General features: G+C 40.2%; 2 protein-coding genes across 54 annotated transcripts in view; one reads left to right on the forward strand and one right to left on the reverse strand.

Moving 5' to 3' along the window:
* The window catches only part of CAPZA1 (capping actin protein of muscle Z-line subunit alpha 1), a 53,746-nt gene extending 44,442 nt beyond the window's left edge, over window positions 1–9,304 (reverse strand). For 4 of the 5 annotated variants that reach the window (XR_014842701.1, XR_014842702.1, XR_014842703.1 and 1 more), the window contains exon 1: window positions 9,253–9,304. Coding sequence is in view for 1 of the 5 variants with exons in the window: in NM_001097454.1 (NP_001090923.1) it covers window positions 9,253–9,291 (39 nt within the window). In the remaining 4 variants the exon portion in view is untranslated. 5 annotated transcript variants of the gene reach the window in all.
* ST7L (suppression of tumorigenicity 7 like) overlaps window positions 8,859–13,068 on the forward strand; it is a 187,498-nt gene continuing 183,288 nt past the window's right edge. For 16 of the 49 annotated variants that reach the window (XR_014844483.1, XR_014844488.1, XR_014844492.1 and 13 more), the window contains exons 1-2: window positions 9,962–10,197; window positions 11,893–11,975. Coding sequence is in view for 11 of the 49 variants with exons in the window: in XM_021090743.2 (XP_020946402.1) it covers window positions 9,990–10,197; window positions 11,893–11,975 (291 nt within the window). In the remaining 38 variants the exon portion in view is untranslated. Of the gene's footprint in view, window positions 9,458–9,961; window positions 10,198–10,712; window positions 10,831–11,892; window positions 11,976–13,068 lie in introns of those variants that run through there. The other 33 variants (XR_014844487.1, XR_014844496.1, XR_014844495.1 and 30 more) reach the window with 8 other exon arrangements.

Consider the following 13,068-nt stretch of genomic DNA (forward strand, 5'->3'; position numbering starts at 1 on the left):
TTTTTTTTTTGTCTTTTTGCTATTTCTTTGGGCCGCTTCCGCGGCATATGGGGGTTCCCAGGCTAGGGGTCTAATCGGAGCTGTAGCCACCGGCCTACGCCAGAGCCACAGCAACGGAGGATCTGAGCCACGTCTGCAACCTACACCACAGCTCAAGGCAATGCCAGATCGTTAACCCACTGAGCAAGCGCAGGGACCGAACCCGCAACCTCATGGTTCCTAGTCGGATTCGTTAACCACTGCGTCACGACGGGAACTCCTGTTTAATTTCTTTATTATTTATTTATTTATTTTTGGCCACCTGTGACATGCAAAAGTTCCAGGCCAGGGATCAACAGCAGTAACAACACTGGATCTTTTAACCATTAGGCCACCAGGGAACTCCAAAGTGCTTTAGGATAGTAGGGGAGTAGCAGAAAGAAAGAGGGCATTACAAATAAGAGGATGGTGGAGTTCCTGTTGTGGTGCAGTGGTGTATGTCACAGATGTGGCCTGGATCCCGAGTTATTATGGCTGTGGCATGGGCTGGCAGCTACAGCTCTGATTCGACCCCTAGCGTAGGAACTTCCATATGCTGTGGGTGCAGCCCTAAAAAAACAAAACAAAACAAAACAGAGAATGGTAAGAATGAAAAATGGTGGGGGAAAACAGCCTTTTGTAAGCAGGTGAGTTTGGTAGAAACAGGTTTATTTGGAGATAATAAAAGAGAAAGAAAGAGTAAGATAAGATGAGTCAGATGGCAGTAGTTAAATGCTGACATTAAGCCTGCTATTCTGTAGGTGATGGAGCACTGCCAAAACCTACTGAGTGGGAAACTCCATTAACAAAAATTAATCTGGAAGCACAGGAGTCCTCAATATGGCTTCATAAAACCTGGAAATCGGTCTGCCCTTTAAGAGTTAACTATGAAATCAAGACAGATGCTATCAAAGCAAGATTCATTCACTCATTCATTCAACAAATATCTTAAGGCCTACTTTATAAAGACACTGTTTTAGGCAATAGTGATTCAATAGTATGTGGTCCTCATAGAATTTACATTCTAATGGGCTGAGAGACAAGAAAGAAAATTCCATAACTAAACTTCATGGCATGCTAGCTAGTGATAAATGCTAAGGGGTAATAAACACTAAAGCAGGGAAAGGGGATATAAAATGGTAGGTGGGAATAGAACACCACAGAGGGTTCACTGAGAAGGTAACTTTTTTTTTTTTTTGGTCTTTTTGCTATTTCTTGGGCCGCTCCTGCGGCATATGGAGGTTCCCAGGCTAGGGGTCGAATCGGAGCTGTAGCCACCAGCCTATGCCAGAGCCACAGCAACGCGGGATCCGAGCCGCATCTGCAACCTACACCACAGCTCTTGGCAACGCCAGATCCTTAACCCACTGAGCAAGGCCAGGGATCGAACCCGCAACCTCATGGTTCCTAGTCGGATTCGTTAACCACTGCGCCAGGACGGGAACTCCCAGAAGGTAACTTTTGATTAAATATCTGAAGGAAAACTAGAAATGGAAGACAACTCTAAAGAACAGAACAAATGCAAAGACCCATTAAGTGAGGATGTATAGCTGGAACAGAAAGGAGCAGGGGAGAATAGGTAGGATATAAGGTCAGAGATATAAAGTGGTAAAGAGGTAAGATCCCAGATCATGTAGGGACTTGTAGTCAAAGTTAACTCTTATTCTGAAGAAGATGGAAAGCCATGGAGGATTCTGAGCAGAAATGACATATTCCGACTTACATTTTTGAAACAGATCACTCTGAGTGCCTCATTGAGGATAGACTGCTTATGGGGAGACAAAAGCAGAAGCAGGGAGACCAGAGAGAAGGCCAGTGCAATAATCTATGTGGGAAATCATGGTAACTTCTTTCAGAGTGGTTGAAATAAGGCTGTGGTGAGAGTCAAGTTCTGGGTATATTTAGAAGGCATAGCCTACATGATTTGCTACAGACTATATGTGGATTGTGAGAGAAACAGGACAAAGATAATACTGAAGAATGAAGGTGTCATTAACTGAGAGGGAAGAAGACTGAAGAAGCAGCTTCGATGTGCAAATTTTTTTATACTTCAGGGCTTCCTTCCACCCTTGTAAAATCTGTCTAGAGAAAGAAAGTCACTGCTTTAAAAGTTAGAAGGTGCCCTACCCAAAGATCTGACCTGATATTGGTGTTGGATATATTATCCTTACTATGGAGGAAAATGTCATTAAAATGTTAGACTATACAGTTAACATCCCTGGTTCTGACTCTATGTTACAGTGAAAAAATTATGATTTGATTTATGTAATTGATCCATTTGAAAAAAAGAATCTAGTCCCACCTATATTTATTAAATTGTTACCATCCTTTTATATACTAGTTTCATCAGCCTAGCTAATATGTGTTTGTCCCTTACCATCCTGATGAATCCAGCTTCTAAGCATGACAGGCAGAGGACTAAGATTTGGATAGTATGTCTCGAATTGCACAATAATTATTCGGTAGCTTATTAAAAACAAATTCCTGAGCGCTGGTCCCCTACCCAAATTCTGATTCATTTGGTCTAAGAAAGAATCTTGCTTGTGAAAGAAACACATTAAGTGATTCTACTGAAGGCAATAATGTTCTAAGGGTCTTAAGAAGAGAGACAGTGCCCTTGGCTTTGTCGAACTTTCATGGTGTTTAAACTCCTACAGTCATGTTTCTCAACACTTTGAGTTTATAACACTTTTTTTTTTTTTTTTTTTTTTTGGTCTTTTTGCCTTTCCTAGGGCCACTCCTGCGGCATATGGAGGTTCCCAGGCTAGGGATCTAATCCGAGCTGTAGCTGCCAGCCTATGCTAGAGCCACAGCAATACGGGATCTGAGCCACATCGGCGATCTACACCAGAGCTCATGGCAATGCCGGATCCTTAATCCACTGAGCAAGGCCAGGGATCAAACTTGCAACCTCATGGTTTCTAGTCAGATTTGTTAACCACTGAGCCACAATGGGAACTCTCCTATGACACATTTTTAAATACTAGAATTCTTAGTGGCATACCTGAAAAAGCTCAAAAGACCACTAAGCGATTTTGTAGTTATATTAAGTCATGACCAGAGAACATCAACGTTTTGGTGTCTATACAAGCATCTACATCACTACACCAATTAAACTTGATTACTGTTTGGGATCATGTCATTATTTCAGTAGAATGGCTATCTCAACTCACTACCTATTATCTACTCAAAAGGAATCATATGGCTAAGAGCACAGGCCTGGAAGCAGATTACCAGCAGACTGTATTTGCTCTTTTATTACTAATTCTAGACATTTGATCATATTTTTAAACCTCAAATGTGCATCAGTTTACTCAGCTGTAAAAGGAGGATAAGTATCCTATGAGTATATTTTCAGATGAATACATTTTAATGCATAAAGTATCTAGCACATCAATAAGCACTTAAATGTTACCTACATGCAAAACAAAAATTTCATGAAGCAAAGTTCTCTCATGTTCTTTTTTCTTTTTTTTTTTTAATTATTTTCCCACTGTACAGCAAGGGGGTCAGGTTATCCTTAGATGTATACATTGCAGTTACAGTTTTTTCCCCCACCCTTTCTTCTGTTGCGACATGAGTATCTAGACATAGTTCATGTTCTAATAAATCCACCACTTTTCTTTGCTACAGCCTGGCTGGCCTTATGCTGTCTTCCTACTTATATGGTATATATACCACAACCTACACTACATTGCATGATCCATTCAATCAAACATTCTACCTAATACACACTGCCCTAACAATATGTATGGCAGTTACAGCAAAAATAAATTTCAGGTACTGCTCAAAATTTAGTAGTGTGAAAAATTGTGGTAAATCAGCAAAAATGAAGAAAAAGGGAGGCTGGAGGCAAAGAGAACAATTAAGAATGCTGTTAAAAATAATCCAAGCATAAAAAAAGGCACCGAATGAAGATAACAGTAGAGGAATGTGGACAAGTTAGATATATTGTTAAGTGAAAAGTATACTTATCTGTTTGAACATGCAAGGGACAGAAAAGAGAGTGCTAAGTAACAGTGGCTGCTGCTTAGGGGTACTGGGTAGCTAGAAAACGGGAGGGAAAGGACATTTTATTTATGTCCATTCCTACCTTTTGATGCCAGTGTTCTGAACCTATGTAACTAAGAGAGAATGGTGGGATGAACAGAAATACAGAGGTTGGCAGAAGGTTCTGACAAAGGGAGAAAGGAAGATTATAGTATATAATATTAAAATTATCACTTAGTTCAGAAATTCCCAAATAGTCAAATTGTCTTTAAAAAATTACCCACTAGTTTCTCCAAGACGTGGTTTTTATTTTTAGGAGCTGATCCATATAAGCACTTTTTTTTTTTTTTTTTTGGCCCAAAAATGAAAGTAGTTTGTGCACCGGAGAGAGAAATGAGCAAATGACATCTGGTCCTATAGTGTGTGCTTTTCTGAGCGCTAACAGAAAGGACTTACAGCAGATGAAGGAAATACTTTTATTAGACATTTTGCAAGGCTCAGAGTATACACAGTCAGCCCTGTGTATCCATGAATGCAGAAATGGAGGGCTAACCGAAACTACAACATTTTACATAAGGGAATTGAGCATCCACAGATTTGGGTATCCATGGGTCAGGGAGCAGGTGAGCGTTCCTGGAACCACTCCCCAGTAGATACCGAAGGACAAGTGTATACATACTAATTTTGATATGCCATAAAGCTCTGCAACTTTATGGACTTCACTATGAAAATGCCCCCAGGGGATTAAATGGTCTCAGCAGTGCCATGACAGAGCACCAGTAATGACAGAAGGTGCTTGGGCACAATGAATGCCCAAATTGGCACCCAGAGTGTGGACACATTCCTGAACACAAGAGATACCTACAGATTACCAGAAATAACTGGGGAGGAGGGATAAGGAAGCATGAGTTTGGGAAATAGGAGAATGAATGAAGTTGTGATTGCTTGGTCTCTTTCATAGCAATTGCTTGGGCCTACACTATATACCTAGTGCTATGCTAGGCTAGGCAGTAGATAAAGACTTGGTTGCAGTTACCAAGGATTTCAGTTTCGTTATCAGAGAAAATGTGCCAAACTGATGGAAACTCCTAGAACATTTTGATGTTTCAAACTTTTAAGTAGAGTTTTGTTTTTTTTTTAAATTAGTTTGAAAAAGTTCATTAAACTTGGTCAAGTCAACATGATCCAATTCAAGGCCCACGGGGGTAAGCAATTTTTCCAAAATCATACTGGTGGCTGAAAGCACAGCAGGAGGGGCCAAGTCTCCTGATGCTCAGAATTGTTCTTTTCCACTATGCTACAATACCTCATTTATAATTCATTAAATTGATTACTTTATTCTGATTTTTTCATTCATAGTTACATGGAAAAAAACAGTACAGTGAAAAAAGCAAGGCTTCTGAATCAGACCAACCTGCAATAAGAATTTTTTGATAAATTACACTGCTTTGCTTAGCATTAAGGCTGGTCCTAATAAAAACAGATGTTCTAGAAGAAATAATAAACCTACCTTCTTCACCAATATTGGGAATTTGAATTTGTATTTGATTACACTTTATGCTCCTGCCCAAGGATTTTGTAACAGATTGTATGACTACTACTCAGCAAAGCTAACTGAAAAGAAGCTTAAAAAAAAAAAAAAGGGTAGTATTATTACTAATCAGTGACTTGTTAGAAAATAGACATGGCAATTAAGCTTTAGGCAATTAACACTGTCAATATCCAAAGCCATCTTAATTTGCACTAAGAAAATATACATGGCAATTAAACTCACCTAGTAAATTAAGGAGGTAATACATAATCAAAGAAATCCAGTTTAGAAGTATAAATCTTTTTCACGACCTCTAACAGAGCCCTCAAATTTCTGCATCTTTTAACATTTTCCACATCTTTCCTAAATAATTTTGATAAACCTGTTTTTCAAAAAGTACCTTAAAGATGATATTGTCTAAATTTAAAGCACAGAAGATAATTTTTCAGTTATAGCATTTTTGAAGCTATACACAAATATTCTACTAGTTAGGCTAAAGAGGAAAAAAAATAGCACATTTTTCAGCCCTAAAATTATGTCTGCATTTATGTTTTTAAAATGTTGAATCATGAAATAAAGGAAACTGTGCAAAGAACCCAAACAAGTAATTAACTTCATAATTCAAGTTTCCTAATTATGGTATTTTTGTCATTTTGGTCTTGTTAAGCATTTGGAACCAAATACTAAAGAGTCTAAATAACTAGAGGAGTAGAGCTCATTCTCAGAAACTGAACTCGAGGATAAGACTAAAAGCATTTATTTCTGCAAGTTATTACACTTTCAACTTCCTGTTTTATTTAGGCAGCTCATCATGACCATTTCAGGTAACAATGCAGAAGTTAAAAAACCCAACTTCCTCTTTATAAAGTAATTAAAAACTATAGCAGTTAGTTATGAGAATGATTGACCTTATTAACTTTTATAGAAGTACTTGCAAGGAAATCAGAGACCATTGCCACCAAATTCACCTCTGGGTTCACTGCTTTCAGAAAACGTAACAAAAATAAAAAGCAGTATTAAAATGTATTTGGCATCATGACACACATGCATTAAAAAAATCCTATCGAATGCAGTTGAAGTCTTATTTAAAAAGAAAAAAATGAAAATGTTACAGTTCCTTCAAAGAAGAATCAACACAAACTAAGGCTGAAAATAACTTGTTTGTAATGGTGCCTTGGTTGTAAAAGTTTTCTACAACAAGAATCTCACTTAAGGGTCACTTGTTTATGAATGCTAAGATATTCATATCAGCAAGTCTTTTTGGAAAAATAATTTTTCAATTTTTGAATTCAGTTAAAAGGCATCAGGAGCCTGGAGGTAAAGAGGTCAAGGTAGGTTAGGTACAAAGCTGAAGAGGAATTAAAGTAACCTTACAAGTCAAAGCCCTTTCTTTTTACTTATAAAGAGCCACAACAGAGAAATACAGATCAGTTCATCTCTGGAAATAAAAACCTAACAAAATTTCAGTAATCTCAAATCCTATGAATTTATTATATGAGATTTTTAAAAAATCAGCTATTTTTAATTATCTACACTAACAAAGACAAGATAGCTAATCTAAAACTTGTGCACTGAATATGAAATTCATCAACATTTTCTGGCAGTAGATTTAACTTACTAATTACGATTTGCTTGCTCCATCATTACTAAAACTAAGCATTAAAAGAAGTATGCTGGGAGGTATCAGAAAATTGGTCACAGATCCGCTGTTATAAAATCAAAGCTATTAATGCTACTGATTTTAACACTGTCAATATCCAAAGATATCTTAATTTGCACTTTGAAACACATATTTTTTTCCCCAAGTTTAATTAAAAAGGCATTCTAGGAGTTCCCGTCGTGGCGCAGTGGTTAACGAATCCGACTAGGAACCATGAGGTTTCGGGTTCGGTCCCTGCCCTTGCTTAGTGGGTTATCGATCCGGCGTCGCCGTGGCTCTGGCATAGGCCGGTGGCTACAGGTCCGATTCGACCCCTAGCCTGGGAACCTCCATATGCCGCGGGAGCGGCCCAAGAAATAGCAAAAAAAAAAAAAAAAAAAAAAAAAAAAAAAAAAAAGGCATTCTAACACTGTTTCAAGAAGCAAAAACTCGACATTGGTAAACGTAGTATTGCTTGGGAACAGAATTGTTATCTAAATTCTTAGCGAAATTTTCCTGTAATAGCATTTTTGCTTAAGGTAAGTAGAGCATCGGCTGGGCTACCAAATGTTCTGTTAGCCCATGATTTTCTCTGTAATTTAATTTCATCTGACTCATAACTGCTTGCTTTAGAATAAACATTATAAATATTTTATTATAGTTTTCCCGGTAGCAATAAGTTCACATACAATATAAAATGCCCTTTTCCCCCAAATCTTATATATTTATGAGAATCAATTTCCAAGTAAGAGAAAAATCTAATGTTGAAGTGTTGTTCAATGGCTTCTGTTTAGCATATTCCTCAGCATTTCAAAATGACATGGTATATCTAAGTATGTCATACCAAATTGTTCTGTACTGACTACTCTTGGATGGTAAATAGTCCCCTTCTCATCCCAATCTCTCTTATTAAAAAAGGAAAGAGGCCAGATACATTTACAGAGCATTCAAGAGTGCACATTTTGTAAAAGCCACTGCGTGAAACAAGACATAATTCTTGTCCTGTTATGTAGTGAAATTACTGTAATTTCCAGAGGTTCTAAAATCTTTAACATAGTTACTAAAAGGCCTGACAAACTGTTAAGGTGTGCAGCTGTCAGGAAAAAAGTTATTCCACCTAAGGTAGAATATTCTCTTGTATTTAAGACACTTTTTAATAAGTAAGTGCACAAATTGCACACTCTCAAGTTCAACTATAATCAAAGACACCACAGTGGAGCATCAAAGAAGATGCTTTGTCCAGACTTGAATGTGTTAACATGAGTAGTATGTTCTACATAAAACCTTTGAGTTAAAGGGAAAAATCCGTTGGCTGTTCTTGATTTGTTAACAAAAAAATTTGAAAATTATTTTTCAGAAAATATCGTTAAGAGGATGTAAGAAGCAAGGGATGGAATCACGGGCGGGGGGGAAGCGTATACATACAATCCAGGGAGTGTCTACAGGGAAGTTCAAATTCTGAAGCAAATGTTCTGAGGCTCACACATTTATTACTGCCTATTAGTTCAGCCCATAGTATGTGGGAAGAGAGGTGTGTGTGGATAGTCAGCCAACATTTTAGGGACCTCTCCCAGTCGAGGAATCGTGACAGCAAAATCACTTCCTGAGGAAGGAGGAGTAAAGGGGAAGTTAAGAGGCCACCCCGACCAGGAAGTGACTCGCCCTAAACTAGCCCCAATCATACCTTAAAATGGGGGGATGGGGTGAGCCCCAACAGCTCAAGGCGGTAAAATAACTGCCTATGTCGCGACCATTGTCGCCCCCTCTCTATAATTACAAAAAAAAAAAAGAGCCCATGGTCACGGTTCAATAACGGAGTCTCTTCTCTCGCAGGAAGGCCACTGGGCTGTGCCTCAGGCCCGGAGGAAAAGAGACTTGAGGAATGGGGAACTGGGGCCACCGTGAGGCAGAGGAAAGCCCCTCAAGAAGGAAGCGTCCCGACTGCGGAGAGCATATGCCAGCACAGGCCGAGAGGCTTCTTTCTCCTGGGGGCACAGCCAGGGTTCCCACGTCAGCCAGGTCGGGGCGCGGTTCCCTGTCGCGGGAGCAGGTGAGAGAAAGGCGGACCCCTTACCTTCTCCTCATCCGACACCCGATCCTCGAAGTCGGCCATCTTGGGCTGCTCTGGCTGAGCCGGGGCCTGGCGCGAGGCAGGCCGGGAAGGAAGCCGAGTGATGGAATCACAGCGAAAGCCGTCGGAAGGACCCGCCCGGAAACGCTGACCGCGAGGGCGCCATGTCAGTTACGGGCGGGGGGATGGCTTTGGCGCCGGGACTCCAGTAAGTCGGCTTGCCTAAAATAACTTTAAGTCTAGTATCTTTCGCACTGAGTTGCATTCATTTCCCCATTCATCTGTGGGACGCTAGGTGCGTGTTTCGACTGGTATTGGCGCCCACGCTCCAGCTGACCAAACGGCAGTTGCTGCTCCGGTAGATTTTCCCAGTACCAAAGCTATCCATGCAGCCGAGTCCAAAGGGCTGAGTACTGCTCGGACTCTGAAACGGTCGGTGGCTTTTCAACCCCAGGGATGGGGTGAATCGTGACTCACTCGTATGGAGGCAAAACACTTCACTTCGGGGTCACATCTCCGTCCAATAGCTGCCGCTATCCGGCCCTTCCCGCCCTCGGAAGGAATAGGTAGCCCTATTTTGGAACACTCCTCCACCTTCCAAATCTTCTCGGTCCTGGCTCCCTGGGGCTCTCAGCCTTCACGGAGGCCAACTTCAGGTCCTCCACTATCCCAGGATTCCCGACTCCCGGTTTCCTGCCCTTCTAACCCTCCCAACTCGCGGCGCCTGCGAGAGCGGCAAGATGGCGGACGGTGACGGCGTAGGTGAAGCAGCAACTGCTGCGGCATCTCCTCCAGCACCTGCTCCCGGCCTGAGCCCTTCGCTGGGCTGGAGGGAGCGGCTACGCGCCGGCCTGGCGGGCACTGGGGCCTCGCTGTGGTTCGTGGCGGGGCTGGGGCTGCTTTACGCTCTAAGGGTCCCGCTGAGGCTGTGTGAGAATTTGGCAGCGGGTGAGAGGCCCAGAGCTCCCCGAGGGCGGGAAGGGGGCCAGGAGAGGTGCGGGGGGCGAGGACCAAAGGGCAGAGATTCTCAATAGTTTTTGGAGGGCTTCGTAGAATGAGCCGGTGAGCGAGTGGGTTCTTTTTCTCTTGGGTCTCCGCTTCGCAGCTGATTGTCAAACCTGAGCTGCAGCTACCGGCTCCTCCCTAGAGCTCTTGAAGTTCCGCCCTCTCTCGTCAGTTGTTCACCCGAGCAAAAACGCACCTGAAAAACTGTAAGCTTCAGGTGGTAGGACAGATGAGAGCGTTTTCAGACTTGGATGCAGAATTTATAAACACCCATCACTGGTAGGATGCCTTGAAAAAAGTTCCTTTAATTCTCCTGCCGCTCAACTGAGAATCCATATACCCAGACAACAAAAATCTAAAAGAAAGAAAACACCACGATCCTAGCCAACCATTCTCATGTTTTAAAATAGTTTTGTCAAGAAATTGTTTTCGTGCTGTTTTTGTCCGTTCTGTTTTAGGCTTTATCTTGAGTAATAGAATAGAATAGTACAGGAAGTCAAAAGAAAAAGAGCCACAAACAGCAGTGGGTTCTTAGTTCTTTCGACATTTGTGGTGCCGACAGAAGACGTGTAAGAGGTGATGATCGCTTGGATTCTGCAAATATTATTCTTTAGCTGTAGCCAGGAAAAGTGGATGGGAGCCAGGGCCTTTTTTTATGTCATTACAAGTTGGCAACCTCAGATTAAGATGGAAGTATTTCTGTTTTGTGAGGATTGTGACTGACAGCACCGTAGTTTATTTTTCTGTAGCAAGAGAAGGCAAATGTCTCCTTTTCAATCGAAAGACTGTGAGATAATGTTCTGAAATATTTCGGATTTTTTAAGAAATAGTATGGAAATTCAGATACAACTAACACTAAAACATAATAAATTGGCCTTCTTAGAATGAAAAAGCTAATTTGATGTTTCTGTTACAGGTTAATGAAGTTTTGTGGTTTGTACACTCAGTGAAAAGTTCCTTATTGAGTATATCGGTTTTATTTTATTTTATTTTATCTTATTTTACATATTAACTAGATACACCATTTAGATGAGAGTCAATGACTTTATAGATTTCTATTTATTTCTAAAACCCAAAGTGTTTATGAGATAGTTATTTGAAGTGAAGAATCTGGTCCAGGTTTTCAGTGAATCAGGTCTGGGAGCTCCTTAGTTTGTTGCTATTCTCTTTAGGCTCTTTTGCTTCTCTAGCTGACATACCAAATACACTGTTTCCTTCCCTCTAATTTGAAACACTGGTTTGTATTTAACCAAGATAATTAGGGAGTAGTTTTAAACCTTTGTAACAGGATGTTGGTTTAGCTTATCCTCATGGAATTGCAAAGGTTCTTGTGTAAATTATGATTTGTATATTCTTGGTTTTATTCTCAAAAGCAAGGTAAATTATCTAATTTGCTTATTTAACAAATCAGCTTATTTAACAGTCAGTGTAAAATCCTATCCTTACATATGTGAAGGCAAGTTGAAGATATGATACAGTGAGAATTTAAAGTAGTTTTTAAAAAATTACAACTTTCTCAAATCTCATACTAGATATTAATAATACTCTTCTTCCTCCACGCAAAGACACCCACATATTTGTAACTTGAGTACGTCGTACTTTTTTAAACTTTAATTTTTTTTTTTTTCTTTTTGGCAGTGACAGTCTTTTTAAATTCATTGACACCCAAATTCTATGTGGCACTTACAGGGACATCTTCTTTGATATCAGGGCTAATATTTGTAAGTAGTTTTCATTTCCTTTGGTATTTATCTAAAAGTCAAATCTCTTCATATGTTTATTATAATAATTATAAATACTTATAAATCAGCATTCTCAAAGTGTGTAAAAACTTTCCTTTCTTTTTTTTTTTGGTCTTTTTGCGTTTTCTAGGGCCACTCCCGCGGCATATCGAGGTTCCCAGGCTAGAGGTCTAATCAGAACTGTAGCCGATGGCCTATGCCACAGCCCCAGCAACGCAGATCTGAGCCATGTCTTCAGCCTACACCACAGCTCACGGCAACACCGGATCTTTAACCCACTGAGCAAGGCCAGGGATCAAACCCACAACCTCATGGTTCCTAGTTGGATTCGTTAACCACTGAGCTACCACGGGAACTCCAGTGTGAAAACATTTGAAAAACACTACAACTTCCTCTCCACTTTTGGAGATTGGCAGTATTAATTTGCATACAAAAGACTATTATATGTTGTGGAGGGTAGTGGGAGGTGGGTTATGAACTAAATACTTGTAGGCTCAGTTTGGTAGAAAAAATGGGCAGAGTATAAAAATTAAATTTTTTATTTAGTTTGAAGACTTATAATCTGGACAGTGCATGCTCCTTCTAGAAAAGTCTAAAGCTAATTGTTGCCATGCAAACTTGCACACCAGTATTACCAGATCTTCTAATTTTTCAAATGATATTTGAGAGAAACTGGATATATTGGAGTTTCCACTGTGGTGCAGTGGGTTAATCTGGCTTGTCTCTGTGGAGGCACCAGTTCAATCCCCAGGCCTGTGCAGTGGGTTAAGGATCCAGCATTGCTGCAGCTGTGGTGTAGGTCCCAGCTCTGGCTTGGATTCAGTCCTTGGCCCAGGGAAAGCCAAAAAAAAAAAAAAAAAGAGAGAGAACCTGGCTATAAAGTTTTTACATTAAAAACTTCCAATATTTTAATGATGGCAAGATTGGACAAACAAAATTTATCTGTGTCTTGAATTCAGCCCTTTGGAAAAATACTGCTACAGATAAAAATCATAGAAAGTATTAATTATGGCATGCATGGCCAATGAAATTTTTCTGTATTCTTTTTTCTTATCTCTAGGTGGTGCTCTGT

This window comes from Sus scrofa, chromosome 4 (genome assembly GCF_054392235.1).
Source record: "Sus scrofa isolate SSC_HxYL_T2T_F1_AM1 chromosome 4, Sscrofa_HxYL_maternal_Yorkshire_Landrace_v2.0, whole genome shotgun sequence".
Lineage (NCBI taxonomy): Eukaryota > Metazoa > Chordata > Mammalia > Artiodactyla > Suidae > Sus > Sus scrofa.